This window comes from Microcaecilia unicolor, chromosome 4 (assembly GCF_901765095.1).
Source record: "Microcaecilia unicolor chromosome 4, aMicUni1.1, whole genome shotgun sequence".
NCBI classification, from domain to species: Eukaryota; Metazoa; Chordata; class Amphibia; order Gymnophiona; family Siphonopidae; genus Microcaecilia; species Microcaecilia unicolor.
The window spans coordinates 17,829,013-17,842,713 of NC_044034.1; the positions used below are offsets into that span (position 1 = coordinate 17,829,013).

A 13,701-nucleotide genomic window follows, 5' to 3' on the forward strand; every position below is an offset into this window, starting at 1 on the left:
TAAGTGGTCCAGTTTCCTAACCTATATACATCCCCCCCTCCCCACACATATGTTGTTTTATGCTCAGAAATGTCTTATAAATTACTCCTATGAGGGCAATCCTAAGAAGTCATTTACTAAGATACGTGGAGGGGCATAATCGAACGCGAACGCCTATCTCCATGGGCGTTTATCTCCGAGAACGGGTCCGTGAAGGGGCGGGCCAAACCGAATTTTCAAAAAAATGGACGTTTTTGAGCTGGGTGTTTGTTTTTTTTAGCGATAATGGAAACTAAAAACGCCCAGCTCAAAAACATCCTAATCCAAGCCATTTGGTTGTGGGAGGGATCAGGATTCGTAGTACACTGGCCCCCCTGATATGCCAGGACACCAACTGGGCACCCTAGGTCAGTGCGGTGGACTTCAGAAAAAGCTCCCACATGCATAGCTCCCTTACCACAGGTGCTGAGCTCCCAACCCCCCTTCCCCAAAACCCACTACCCAAAAATGTACAACACTACCATAGCTCTTAGGGGTGAAGGGGGCACCTACATGTTGGTACAGTGGGATTTGGAGGCCTCCCATTTACCAGCACAAGTGTTACAGGTAGGGGGGGATGGGCCTGGGTCCACCTGGCTGAAGTGCACTGCGGTACCCACTAAAAGTGCTCCAGGGACCTGCATACACGCAGGCCTCTAGGACTTGTTGCTGCTGTATAACATTGGCACACCAGTTTACACCTGAAGACTAATTTCTCCAAAAACGTCCTTTGTTGGAATAACCGCGTTTACTCACAGTTAACTGCAGATCACAGGTTGTGCCCCACTGGCAACGAGTCTCCCTGGTACTGAGATTAGCAGTAGGTCAGAGCTGGCAGAATGCTGTACAATGCCCTCTTTCAGCCACATTCAAGGGAAGAACTAAGTTCTGTAACGTGGCTAACACAGGAAAGGGACCTAAAACTGGCTTACAAAAATGGCCACTACCTCATGGACTACAACAGGAAAAACAACAGGGCACACTCTGACCCAGTAGGCAGGGGGAAAAGCATCATGGGAGAAGAGCCTACCAACTACCAACATCGTGAGACTGTGCCCAATACCCTACACCCACCACAATGCAATGCTGATGTGACCCTGTAGTGCACCCGAGAGCCACATCTGACCCAGGGAAAGGCTGTGACAGGATCAAACACATTCTGCTGTCATGGAGGTGGGTACAGCATTTGAGGCTGGCATACAGGCTGGAAAAAAAGTTTTTTAAGTGGTTTTTTTTTGGTGGGAGGGGGTTAGTGACCACTGGGGGAGTCCGTGGAGGTCATCCCCGATTCCCTCCAGTGGTCATCTGGGCAGTTGGGGCACTTTTTTGGGACTTGTTCGTGAGAAAAAAGGGTCCAAAAAAAGTGACCCAAAATCGCGGTCAAAACGCCTTTTTTTTTCAATTATCAGCTACAGACGCCCATCTCTCCTCGGCTGATAACCTTGCCCCAGTCACGCCTCCGACACGCCCCCGTCACCTTTATTCATTTCCGCGACGGAGTGCAGGTGGAAACGCCCAAAATTGGCTTTCGATTATACCGATTTGGGCGCCTTTGCGAGAAAAACGCCCATCTCCCGATTTGGGTCGAAATATAGGCGTTTTTCTTTTTCGATTATAAGCTGGATAATAATTTATCTGGCAGTCTGAAAATTGGTTAGATCTTACCCAGTTGAACGTAAGGACAGGGAACAAAATGGATGTACTTTAAGCCAGGTTAAGAGGGATAATTATTCATTTGTTAGGGCCGTAACGTATGCTATTTGCCCCTTAACATGTGTTACATTGCAATATCGTGCTTAAGATTACTGTAACCCGGAAGTTCCCAAACCTGGCCCTGGAGGCACCCCAGCCAGTTAGTTTTTCACGATATCCGCAATGAATATTCATGAGAGCGATTTGCATGCTGTGGAAGCAATTTACCTCACTCCTGAGGTAAATTAAGCCCAAACTTTATCGCACCTTAGTACTACCCTCCTAAAGGTACGTGAACCCAGCAGTGTGGTTAGGTCAGAGGAGGAAATAATACATAGATTACATTTTCAAACCTATATGAGTTATACTATATAGAAAAAGTGCCTTTAGAAAAAAAAGAACAGATGTAGATTTCTGTGGATATATTTTCCGGGAAACTTTTTAAGGGAACGTATGCTCATACTTTCACTTGTAGATTTTGCCTCTATGTAGGCAGATCATCCCCTGTCCTCCTGATTCTGTAAAGGTTGACGAAAATTGTGTGTTTCTGATTTGCATACGCAATTTAATAAGATAATGATCCAATTAGTACCAATAATTGATTTTTTAACAAGCAATTATTGGCGCTGATTAGATTTAGGGCCTCTTTTCAAGACGTGCTAGCAGTTCCCTTGCAGCAATGTCAACAGAGGCCATTCAAAGTGAATGGGGGTTTTGTCGGCATTACTGCACCAGGAGCCACTAGCGCGACTTGATTGAAGAGATCTATTTTACTTTTGTTACATTTGTACCCCGCGCTTTCCCACTCATGGCAGGCTCAATGCGGCTTACATGGGGCAATGGAGGGTTCAGTGACTTGCCCAGAGTCACAAGGAGCTGCCTGTGCCTGAAGTGGGAATCAAACTCAGTTCCTCAGGACCAAAGTCCACCACCCTAACCACCAGGCCACTCCTCCACTGTTGCTACTATTTGAGATTCTACATAGAATGTTGCTATTCCACTAGCAACATTCCATGTAGAAGTCGGCCCTTGCAGATCACCAATGTGGCCGCGCAGGCTTCTGCTTCTGTGAGTCTGACGTCCTGCACGTACATGCAGGACGTCAGACTCACAGAAACAGAAGCCTGCGCAGCCTTCTACATGGAATGTTGCTAGTGGAATAGCAACATTCCATGTAGAATCTCCAATAGTAGCAACATTCCATGTAGAATCTCCAATAGTATCTATTTTATTTTTGTTACATTTGTACCCCGCGCTTTCCCACTCATGGCAGGCTCAATGCGGCTTACATGGGGCAATGGAGGGTTAAGTGACTTGCCCAGAGTCACAAGGAGCTGCCTGTGCCGGGAATCAAACTCAGTTCCTCAGTTCCCCAGGACCAAAGTCCACCACCCTAACCACTTGGCCACTCCTCCATATGTAAAACAGGCGCATGATCTGCACCTAAAATTTATGTCTGATCCAAAGGAGGGCGTGGAAAGGGGACGGCCATGGGTGTTTTGGGGCAGAACAGGGGCATGGTTTTGAGCTACACGTGTAATTACAGAACAAGGGGTGACCTATGCAAACGGTGGCACCTATATTTACGTGCAACCATCATGCTTAAGCATCAAACATATAAATGACAAGTGACCGACTCACCCGCAAATGCGCAGTAGAGACTTCCCTCTCTGTCCCGCCCTCGCGTCAAGATATGATGATATCAGAGGGCGGAACAGAGAGGGAAACGGACGCTGCCGCTGGAGCCTGGAGACGAAGCAACATCGCCGGCGCACCAACCTCCACCCCCCCACCCCCGACATCGCCGCCGCCGCTGCTCCTGCCCCCCTCCGTATCAGGCCCCCTGCACTGACATGACAGCGCCTCTCACCTCCGTGTGGAAGCGCTGCAGGCAGCAGCAGAGCGATCTGCTGCTGCCTGCAGCGCGTTCACACGGAGGTGAGAGGTGCTCTCATGTCAGTGCAGGGGGCCCAGCACGGAGGGGGGAGGGAGCAGAAGCGAGTTGGGTAGCTGGACATGGGGGGAGAGCAGGGGGGAGAGAGGAGGGTTGCTGGACATGGGGAGAGAGCAGGGCAGAGAGGAGGGTTGCTGGACATGGGGGGAGGGCAGGGGAGAGAGGATGGTCAGTGGATGGGTTGAGGCCAGGGGAGACAGGGGGGCTGCTGGACATGGGGGGGAGGGCAGGGGAGAGAGCAGGGTTTGCTGACATGGGGGGAGGGCATGAGAGAGAGCAGGGTTGGTGGACGAGGGTGGGGGGGAGGCCAAGGGAAAGAGAAGGGTTGCTGGATATGGGGGGAGGGCAGGGGAGAGAGGATGGTTGGTGGACGGGGGGAAGCCAGGGGATACAGGAGGGCTGCTGGACATGGGGGGGAGGGCAAGGGAGAGAGCAGGTTTCTGGGCATGGATCGGGGGAGGGGAGGGCAGGGGAGAGAGGAGGTTTGCTGGACATGGATGGATGGAGGTGAGAATTATTACATTTTGCAAAACACAAATCTCGCCCGTTTTAATGGGCTTAACAGCTAGTTATTCTATAAACCACGCCAAACTTTAGGCATGGCTTATAGAATAACTCTTGTGGGTTTATTTTGGCACTGATATATTTAGGTGTCATTTATTGAATTTACCCCATTTCAAACAAAAAATTTGAACTCAAAATAAAATTTCATTTACCGAAGGCTCGCATAATCATATACTGTAGTCCCACAGCGAAAGATTTATCTTCTGGCTTTACACTCCTGCAAAACAATCACAAATACAGTACCTAAAGCAACACTGCATACCTGTGACACATTCTCCATTAAAAAGCAAGATAAATCAAAATGGGGCCATTTTACTAAGCCACGTAGGCACCTATGCGCGCCCAACACATGCCAATTTTGAGCTAGCGCATGGCCCTTGCAGTAATTTCATTTTTGACGTGCATCCGCTACGCACACTGGAAAAAAAATTTTATTTTCTGGCGCACAGCAAAAACCGGGCAGTAGTCATCATTCTACATGCGTAGACGATTACCGCACAGTTACCACGTGAGACGTTACCACTAACTCAATGGCTGGAGTTAAGGTCTCAGACCCAAAAAGGACACACGCAGCAATTTTCATTTTGCCGCATGTCCATTTTCGGCAAAAATTTTTTAAAAAGCCATTTTTTTGCAGCTGTGCCGAAAAATGATTCTGCGCTCACCCAAAACACGCGTCTACACTACCGCAGGCCATTTTTCAGCGCGCCTTAGTAAAAGGACCCCAGAGACGAGTGACAATGTCATCCAGAAAACAGGAGAACTAGAGTATTAAGCACAAAGGGACTCTTTTACTAAAGCTTAGTGTGTGCTAATGGCATTAGCGCACAATAAATGCTAAGAAGCTCATGCTAAGCTTTAATAAAAAGGCCCGAAATAATAACCTGCCAAACCCCAGCAATACAAGTATACACAGCATGAAACAAAACCACAAAACATTTTTTCATCAAGGAAGGTAGGTAAAAGCCTCAGGCTTGCTGCCAATGATTATTAAACACTGACATGGGCAACATTCAATTCAATTCAAATTAGGTCTTATACCCCGCTAAAATCCCCTTTCTTAGGTTCAGTGTGGTTTACAATAATTAAGTAAATGAATTAGAACATCACATAATTTGGCCGACATTGAGCAATTCAAGAGAGATCAAGGCTATGAGCAGGAAGTAGGAATAGATCAATCAGAGACAGCAGACCTGTGGATCAAACGGTAATAGTTGTGTTAGGCGGGGAGAATCTGATAGGTACGGATGGGGAGAGGGATCTTGGGGTGATAGTATCAGAGGATCTGAAGGCGACGAAACAGTGTGACAAGGCGGTGGCCGTAGCTAGAAGATTGCTAGGCTGTATAGGGAGAGGTGTGACCAGCAGAAGAAGGGAGGTTTTAATGCCCCTGTATAAGACGTTGGTGAGGCCCCACCTGGAGTACTGTGTTCAGTTTTGGAGGCCGTACCTTGCGAAGGATGTCAAAAAAATGGAAGCAGTGCAAAGTAAAGCTACGAGGATGGTATGGGATCATTATCTAATTAAAAATAATAGACATATTGTATAAACAAGCCTATTATCTGCTCAAATGATCCATTTAGAGACCAGCATCAAGGCTTACTCATTAATACTGCTGAACTGCAGACATGAATCAAATTTCTGACTCAAGCTGTTGCAGCACTTGCACTCATAAGTACATAAGTAATGCCATACTGGGAAAAGACCAAAGGTCCCCGACAGCGGCCAATCCAGATCAAGGGCACCTGGCAAGCTCCCAAACGTACAAACATTTTATACAAGTTATTCCCAAAATTGTGGATTTTTTCCCAAGTCCATTTAGTAGCCGTCTATGGACTTGTCCTTCAGGAAAACATCCAACCCCTTTTTAAACTCTGCCAAGCTAACCGCCTTCACCACGTTCTCCGGCAACGAATTCCAGAGTTTAATTATGCTTTGGGGGAAGAAAGATTTTCTCCTATTTGCTTTAAATTTACTACACTGTAGTTTCATCGCATGCCCCCTAGTCCTAGTATTTTTGGAAAGTGTGAACAGACGCTTCACATCCACCTGTTCAACTCCACTCATTATTTTACATGCCTCTATCATGTCTCCCCTCAGCCATCTCTTCTCCAAGCTGAAAATCCCTAGCCTCCTTAGTCTTTCTTCATAGGGAAGTTGTCCCATCCCCACTATCATTTTTGTCGCCCTTTGTTGCACCTTTCCCAGTTCTACTATATCTTTCTTGAGATGTGGCGACCAGAATTGAACACAATACTCAAGGTGTGGTCGCACCATGGAGCGATACAACGGCATTATAACATCCTCACACCTGTTTTCCATACCTTTCCTAATAATACCCAACATTCTATTCGCTTTCCTAGCCGCAGCAGCACACTGAGCAGAAGGTTTCAGCGTATTATCGACGACGACACCCAGATCCCTTTCTTGGTCCGTAACTCCTAACGTGGAACCTTGCATGACGTAGCTATAATTCGGGTTTTTTTTCCCATATGCATCACCTTGCACTTGTTCACATTAAATGTCATCTGCCATTTAGCCTCCCAGTCACCCAGTCTCGTAAGGTCCTTCTGTAATTTTTCACAATCCTCTCGTGAGTTAATGACTTTGAATAACTTTGTGTCATCAGCAAATTTAATTACCTCGCTGGTTACTCCCATCTCTAAATCATTTATAAATATACTAGTAAAAAAGGCCCGTTTCCAAAACAAATGAAACGGGCGCTAGCATGTGTTGTTTTTTTTTTTGTTTTCTTTTTCTGTTTGATATTAAGGGATATATTTTTTTTTAAAAAGGAAAAGAGTTTTTTTTTAAAGTTGTAAAGTCTGTATGAGTGTTTGTGGTTTTGAGGGGGGTTGTGGGGGTCTATGGGTGTATGCTATTTTTTTGGGGGGGAGGGGTGTTTGTGGGGTAGGGTAGCGTTGTTCTGTATGAGTGTTTGTGGTTTTGAGGGGGGGTTGTGGGGGTCTATGGGTGTATGCTATTTTTTTTGGGGGGGGAGGGGTGTTTGTGGGGTAGGGTAGCGTTGTTCTGTATGAGTGTTTGTGGTTTTGAGGGGGGTTGTGGGTGTCTGTGGGTGTGTGTGCCATTTTGTGGGGGGGTGTTCTGTATGAGTGTTTGTGTTTTTTTGGGGGGGGGATTGTGGGATTCTGTGGGTGTTTGTAAGAGAGAGATGTAGGTTTTTACTGTTTCAGTTTTTGTATTAAGGGGGTTGGGGGAGGGAGTGTGTGTGTATGAGTGTGAAAGCAAGATGTTGTCTGTCCATGGCAGTGTGTGGCATTTTGGGTGGTGGGCAGTTTGGTTGTATGTATGTGTGTTAGTGAGTGATGCTGATTGTCCATATTAGATGTGGGGTTTTTTTGTGGCTGGTAGGGGGTGATTCTCTGCGTGTGAGTGTGATACAGTAATCTTAATTCAGCAGGGCACTCTGATGTGGTATTTGTAGGCACTTGTATTTTTGTTGAAACCAGAGGGATCCGTTGCAGGCAGGCAGTAGGAGTAGATATGGGGTTTTTTCCGAGTGTGGAATGTGGGTAGTGTTCTGTAGGGGGGGACGGGGCTGAGGGCGCATGTATCTGGAGGTCTCCTTGTAGGCACTGATTTCAGCTGGGCACTCAGGTGGGCTGTGATCCATTTTTTTTAGGGGGGAGTTGGGCGCCGGAGGTTTCCGTTTGGGTGGTTTTTTTGGGGGGGAGGGTTGGTTTGGTTTTAGTGTGGAATGTGGATGGCGTTCTGTAGGGGAGGCGGGGCTGAGGGCGCATGTGTTTGGAAGTCTCTGTTGTAGGCACTGAACGCCGGCTTGGAGACTCACCGCATGAACAGCTTGCAGAGTAAGGTCCGCGATGTAGTGGTTGTTTAGTGGCGTTCTTCGTCCGCGCTTTCCTCACGGTTGGTCCCCGTGCTGGTAGCTACCCCCTCCTCAGGAAGGGGCGGGACTCGTGTGTGTTTGTTTTTTTTTTCCTGAACGCCGCTGCATTTTCTTCGCTGTCCCACTCCTGCTCCTCTGCAGCACCGGTCCCATTCAAAGGCTTGGTGGTTTCTAAGTCCATGTGAGTGTTTGGGAGGTGGAACCGTACTTTGTGTGCATCACCTGAGGCACAGCCAATCAGCAGCGCGTGGGCGGGGCAAACACTGATGTTCAAAAAGTGGTCTCTGCCGCCTCATTTTAGAACATTGGGAAAGTGAGGCTTCATTAGAATGTTGGAGGTGCGTTTTATATAGAGAGATTAAAAAGCAGCGGTCCTAGCACTGACCCCTGAGGAACCCCACTAACTACCCTTCTCCATTGTGAATACTGCCCATTTAACCCCACTCTCTGTTTCCTATCCTTCAACCAGTTTTTAATCCATAATAGGACATTTCCTCCTATCCCATGACCCTCCAATTTCCTCTGTAGCCTTTCATGAGGTACCTTATCAAACACCTTTTGAAAATCCAGATACACAATATCAACTGACTCCCCTTTGTCCACACGTTTGTTTATTCCTTCAAAGAATTGAAGTAAATTAGTCAGGCAAGATTTCCCCACACTAAAGCCTTTACTGACTTGGTCTCTGTAATCCATGTCCTTGGATGTGCTCTGTAATTTTGTTTTTAATAATAGCCTCTACCATTTTCCCCGGCACCGACGTCAGACTCACTGGTCTATAATTTCCTGGATCTCCCCTGGAACCTTTTTAAAAAATCGGCGTTACATTGGCCACCCTCCAATCTTCTGGTACCACCTCCTATTTTAAGGATAAATTGCATATCACTAACAGAAGCTCCGCAAGCTCATTTTTCAGTTCTATCAGTACTCTAGGATGTATACCATCCGGTCCAGGAGATTTGCTACTCTTCAGTTTGCTGAAGTGCCCCATTACGTCCTCCAGGTTTACTGTGAATTCAGTAAGTTTCTCTGACTCGTCTGCTTGAAATACCATTTCCGACACCGGTATCCCACCCAAATCTTCCTTGGTGTATGTATGTATGTACATAGAAAGTTTCAGACATAGGATAAAATCATAACTTTCCAACAAACAAAAGATAATTCTGTACAATCTTACCCCACCAGAAAGAGCGGCCATAAGAACTCTACAAACTAACGAATGCATTATCATCAAACCCGCAGACAAAGAAGGCACAGTGGTAATTATGGACACACAAAAAAATACATTGAAGAGGGGCACAGACAGCTCTCAGACAATAAATACTACAGGAAACTAACTGAGGACCCCACACAGGATTATACAAAGCAGCTAAAAGACCTTATCAGAACATTTCCTACACAAGCACAACCACATCTGAAGAAACTCATACCAAACCAGCCTTCTGTGGGCACATTCTACATGCTACCCAAAATCCACAAACCTGGAAACCCTGGCAGACCAATCATATCAGGTATCGGCACACTCACGGAGGAAATATCTAGACTCATAGAGGGAATTCTGAAACCTCTCGTGCACAAAACTAACAGCTTCATACTAGACACCACAGACTTTCTGAATAAATTGAAAAATATCAAGCAATTACCACCAAACACCCTTCTGGTCACGATGGATGTACAATCACTATACAGCAACATTCCACATGCAGATGGCATAGCTGCATGTGGGAGACTCCTAAAAACATCCACACTGGACCATCAATACTCACCAGAAACTATTACAAAATTAATCAAATTTATTTTAACTCACAACTACTTCCGCTTTAACAATGATATCTATCTACAAATAATGGACTCTGCGATGGGCACCAGGACAGCACCCCAATATGCCAACCTTTTTATGGCTGAGCTGGAAGAGACATTTCTGAATACATACCAGACCAAACCTCTAAAATACTACCGGTACATCGATGACATTTTTATGATTTGGACGGAGGGGGAAGAAACTCTGAAACAATTTTACTCTTCCTTCAATACATACCATCCTACAATCAGATTCAAAATTGACTACTCCCCAGAAAAAGTCAATTTTTTAGACACCACGGTCTCAATCAGTGATGGCTGTATACAAACATCTATATACAAGAAACCCACAGACAGATGCAGCTACCTCCACAACTCCAGCTTCCATCCTTCACATACAAAAAGATCCATTATTTACAGCCAAGCCACAAGATACCACCGTATCTGCTCTGACCCAGGGGACAGAGACAGACACCTTAAAAGCCTGACTGCATCCTTCAGACAGGCTACAACCCCAAAATAATCTCCAAGAATATTGCCTCCTCCCTCAAAACACCCAGGGAGAATCTGCTACAGTACAAGGAGAAAAAACCCACAGAGAATCCCCCTTGTAGTGACATACAATCCAGAGCTGGAAAAACTGAGGAAAATAAGAGATCTACAACCTCTACTCCAGGAGGATGAATTACTGAAAGAGATATTCCCATCCCCACCAGTGCTGGCCTTCCGACAGCCACCCAACTTAAAACACAAGCTAATCAGAAGTAAACTCCCAACACAGACTGAAAAGGAAGAGAAGGGCACATTTCCCTGTAATATATCCAGCTGCAAGCTATGCCAAAACATTTCACAGGACCCCACAGTCATTCACAAAGGAAAAATATTCAACATAAAGGAATTTTTCACTTGCTCATCTTCCAATGTGGTATATATCATTCAGTGTAAAAAATGTAACGAAGGATGCTATATTGAAGAAACAGGCCAGATGCTGAAGACAAGATTTAATCTACATAGACATAACATGAAGAAAGCTGGTGCCAGTCAGGTTCCCACCCCTGTGGGCCAGCACTTTACAAAACCAGAACACTGTACCAGTAATTTCATAGTAAGAATCCTGAAAGGTAACTTTAAAACAATACAGGAACGTAAGACCTTTAAAGTCAGAATGATTGAATATTTTGACACCCAACAGACAGGACTTAACAAGGATCTGGGTTTTCTAGCCCATTATAAACTATAAAGTTGTATTTCTCTGTTTATCACCCTCCTCTCACCTACCCACACCCATCCTGTTAGACTATCAATGAAATGCTTTGATGTCCCCATGCACACCTCCTACCCACCCCCACCCTGTTAGACTGTCAATGAAATGCTTGGATGTTTCGCTTATATCTCTTTCAGTAATTCATCCTCCTGGAGTAGAGGCTGTAGATCTCTTATGATTCTACCACATTTGCTGTCATCTACCACATTTGCTTATTTCCGATCTGACGAAGAAGGGCAACCTTCGAAAGCTAATCGAGAAATGTATTAAGTTATGCCCAATAAAAAAGGTATCATCTTATTTTCGTTTCCATGTTTTATTTTGTTTGATTTCTATTGATAACCTTTTTTAAATGAGGTAATTAAAAATTGGTAGTTTTTTTAAAGAACTAATGAAGAAGTAGGCGGGTCATTAGCCCAAGTTATACCATAGACGTGACCCGAGCCACTGAAGTTCTTTTTCCTTCTTGTATTTTTCACAGCAGATGGACATGTTAGTAAATGGACAGATTCAGTGGCGTAGCAAGGGGGGGGGCGGTGTGCCCCGGGTGTCAGCTCGGGGGGGGGGGTGCTCCCTTCCAGCTCCCCCCCCTTGGCGCATCGACCCCCCCCCCCCAGTGCCCACCCTCCTCCGTCCAACCAGCTCCCTACCTTTAAAAAAAATATCGGAATCCGAAGCGAGGCGCAGCGCCTCGCGCCTGCACGTAAAAGAAATGTGCACCGTCTCATCAGGCCTTCTCTCGCTCTGTCTGTCCCGCCCTTGCGGAAATAGGAAGTTGCATCAGCGGAGGGCGGGACAAACAGAGCGAGGGAAGGCCCGACGATGAGATGGTGCACATTGCTTTTACGTGCAGGCGCTGCGCCTCGCTTCGGATTCCGATATTTTTCTAAAGGTAGGGAGCTGGTTGGACGGAAGAGGGTGGGCACTGGGTCGGGGGGGTGTCGATGCGTCGAGGGGGGGGTATGTCATCGTGCTGCACCCGGGGGGGGGTGCAACGGCGAACCGCCCCGCCCCGGGTGGCAGCCCACCTCGCTACGCCACTGGACACATTAAAAAGATAGTGTGCAGATAGACTGTAGATTTATAAGCTCATCATGCATACAGAAAAGGAAGAGGCATTGCATATCACCTGAGTATCATAATGTAGGAAGGTGTATGCGAAATACTTGCTAGAATTCCAGACAAGCAACAGAATAAGATGAAGGGTGGTAGGAAGAAAAAGCACTCTGATCCACAGCTTCCTGGTTTGGCAGTGCCGTATCCTTTGCTGGTAGAGATGATGCATTTGCACTGTGTATACTTCTGCATGTTGGGAAAAAGAAAACAAATGAATTAGCCATTCACAGAAAAATCATTAGTTCAGGAGAAAGAGAACACTGGGAAGTTTAAAAGCATATATGAGAAACTGACAAGATTCTCAAAAAAAGAAAGTCATCAAACATATAAATGGCGAGTGACCGACTCACTCGCAAATGCGCATTAGAGACTTCCCTCTCTGTCCCGCCCCCGCGTCAATACGTGATGACGGGGGGGGTGGGACAGAGAGGGAAACCGCGCCGCCGAGGTTGCTGCCGCCACCCCTCCACCCGGCCGGGCCCTCTCTTCCCTTCTGAACTTACACATCCATTCGCCGAACGCAGCAACGCACATCAGCTGAGCTGCAGTGAGCCCTTCCTTCTTTGCCTGTGGCCCCGCCCTCCTGTGACGTAACGTCAGCGAGGGCGGGACACACACAGGCAGAGAAGGAAGGGGCAGCTCAGCTGATGTGCGTTGCTGCGTTCGGCGAATGGATGTGTAAGTTCAAAAGTAAAGAGAGGGCCCGGGCCAGGTGGAGGGGTGGCGGCGGCAGCGACTTCGAGGGGGGGGGGAGCGGTGGCGACTTCGCGGGGGGGAGGGGAGCGGTGGTGACCGCGGGGGGAGGAAAACCTCAATACCAGCCCGTTTTTACGGGCTCAACGGCTAGTATAAAATAAAATAAAAAAAGTGCATGGGACTGGTATATTATTAAAATGACTAATTAGGGGATAACTCTTTTAATTCCAGAGTCACTTTTAATATCTATTACACAAAGACTCCAGTATTTTTTTTCATATCACAAAAACGTTTTTATTGTATTGCAATGCCCACTAACCTCAGCAGCACTGCTACCTAATGTTAAAACCTCACACATTCATTCCTCCACTCACCTTGCACCACCTGTATTTAAATACAAAACAACTGGTTTTACATTTTAAACTGCACACATTATGCTGTTTCTTATTTTACATATGTTTTACCATACTTATACATTATATCATGCACAAATGATCAGAACTCAGTCCTGCCAGCTAGGTAGTCCTTTTCCTACAGACGCCACGCCTTCCGCTTGGACGCTGTAAAAGTGTTTCCACGTAAACGCTGGATGACTGCTCTTCATGGAAAAACACTGTATGTCTGTTGACCCTCCATTGGCTGATTAAATACGCCACCTCCAATCATCTGTATGCATCACAATACAAGTGCTGTGTGCTCGATGACGAACTCAACAGTCCGCCATATCTG

At 46.4% G+C, this 13,701-nt stretch overlaps 1 protein-coding gene across 1 annotated transcript in view; it reads right to left on the bottom strand.

Annotated features, from left to right (window-relative positions):
* The window catches only part of LOC115468216 (solute carrier organic anion transporter family member 2B1-like), a 143,423-nt gene that overhangs the window by 18,881 nt on the left and 110,841 nt on the right, over positions 1-13,701 (bottom strand). Inside the window, exons 13-14 of the mRNA XM_030199750.1 lie at positions 12,290-12,462; positions 4,381-4,445 (exon numbers count right to left, since the gene is read on the bottom strand). Coding sequence (XP_030055610.1) covers positions 4,381-4,445; positions 12,290-12,462 — 238 coding nt within the window. The remainder of the gene's footprint in view (positions 1-4,380; positions 4,446-12,289; positions 12,463-13,701) is intronic.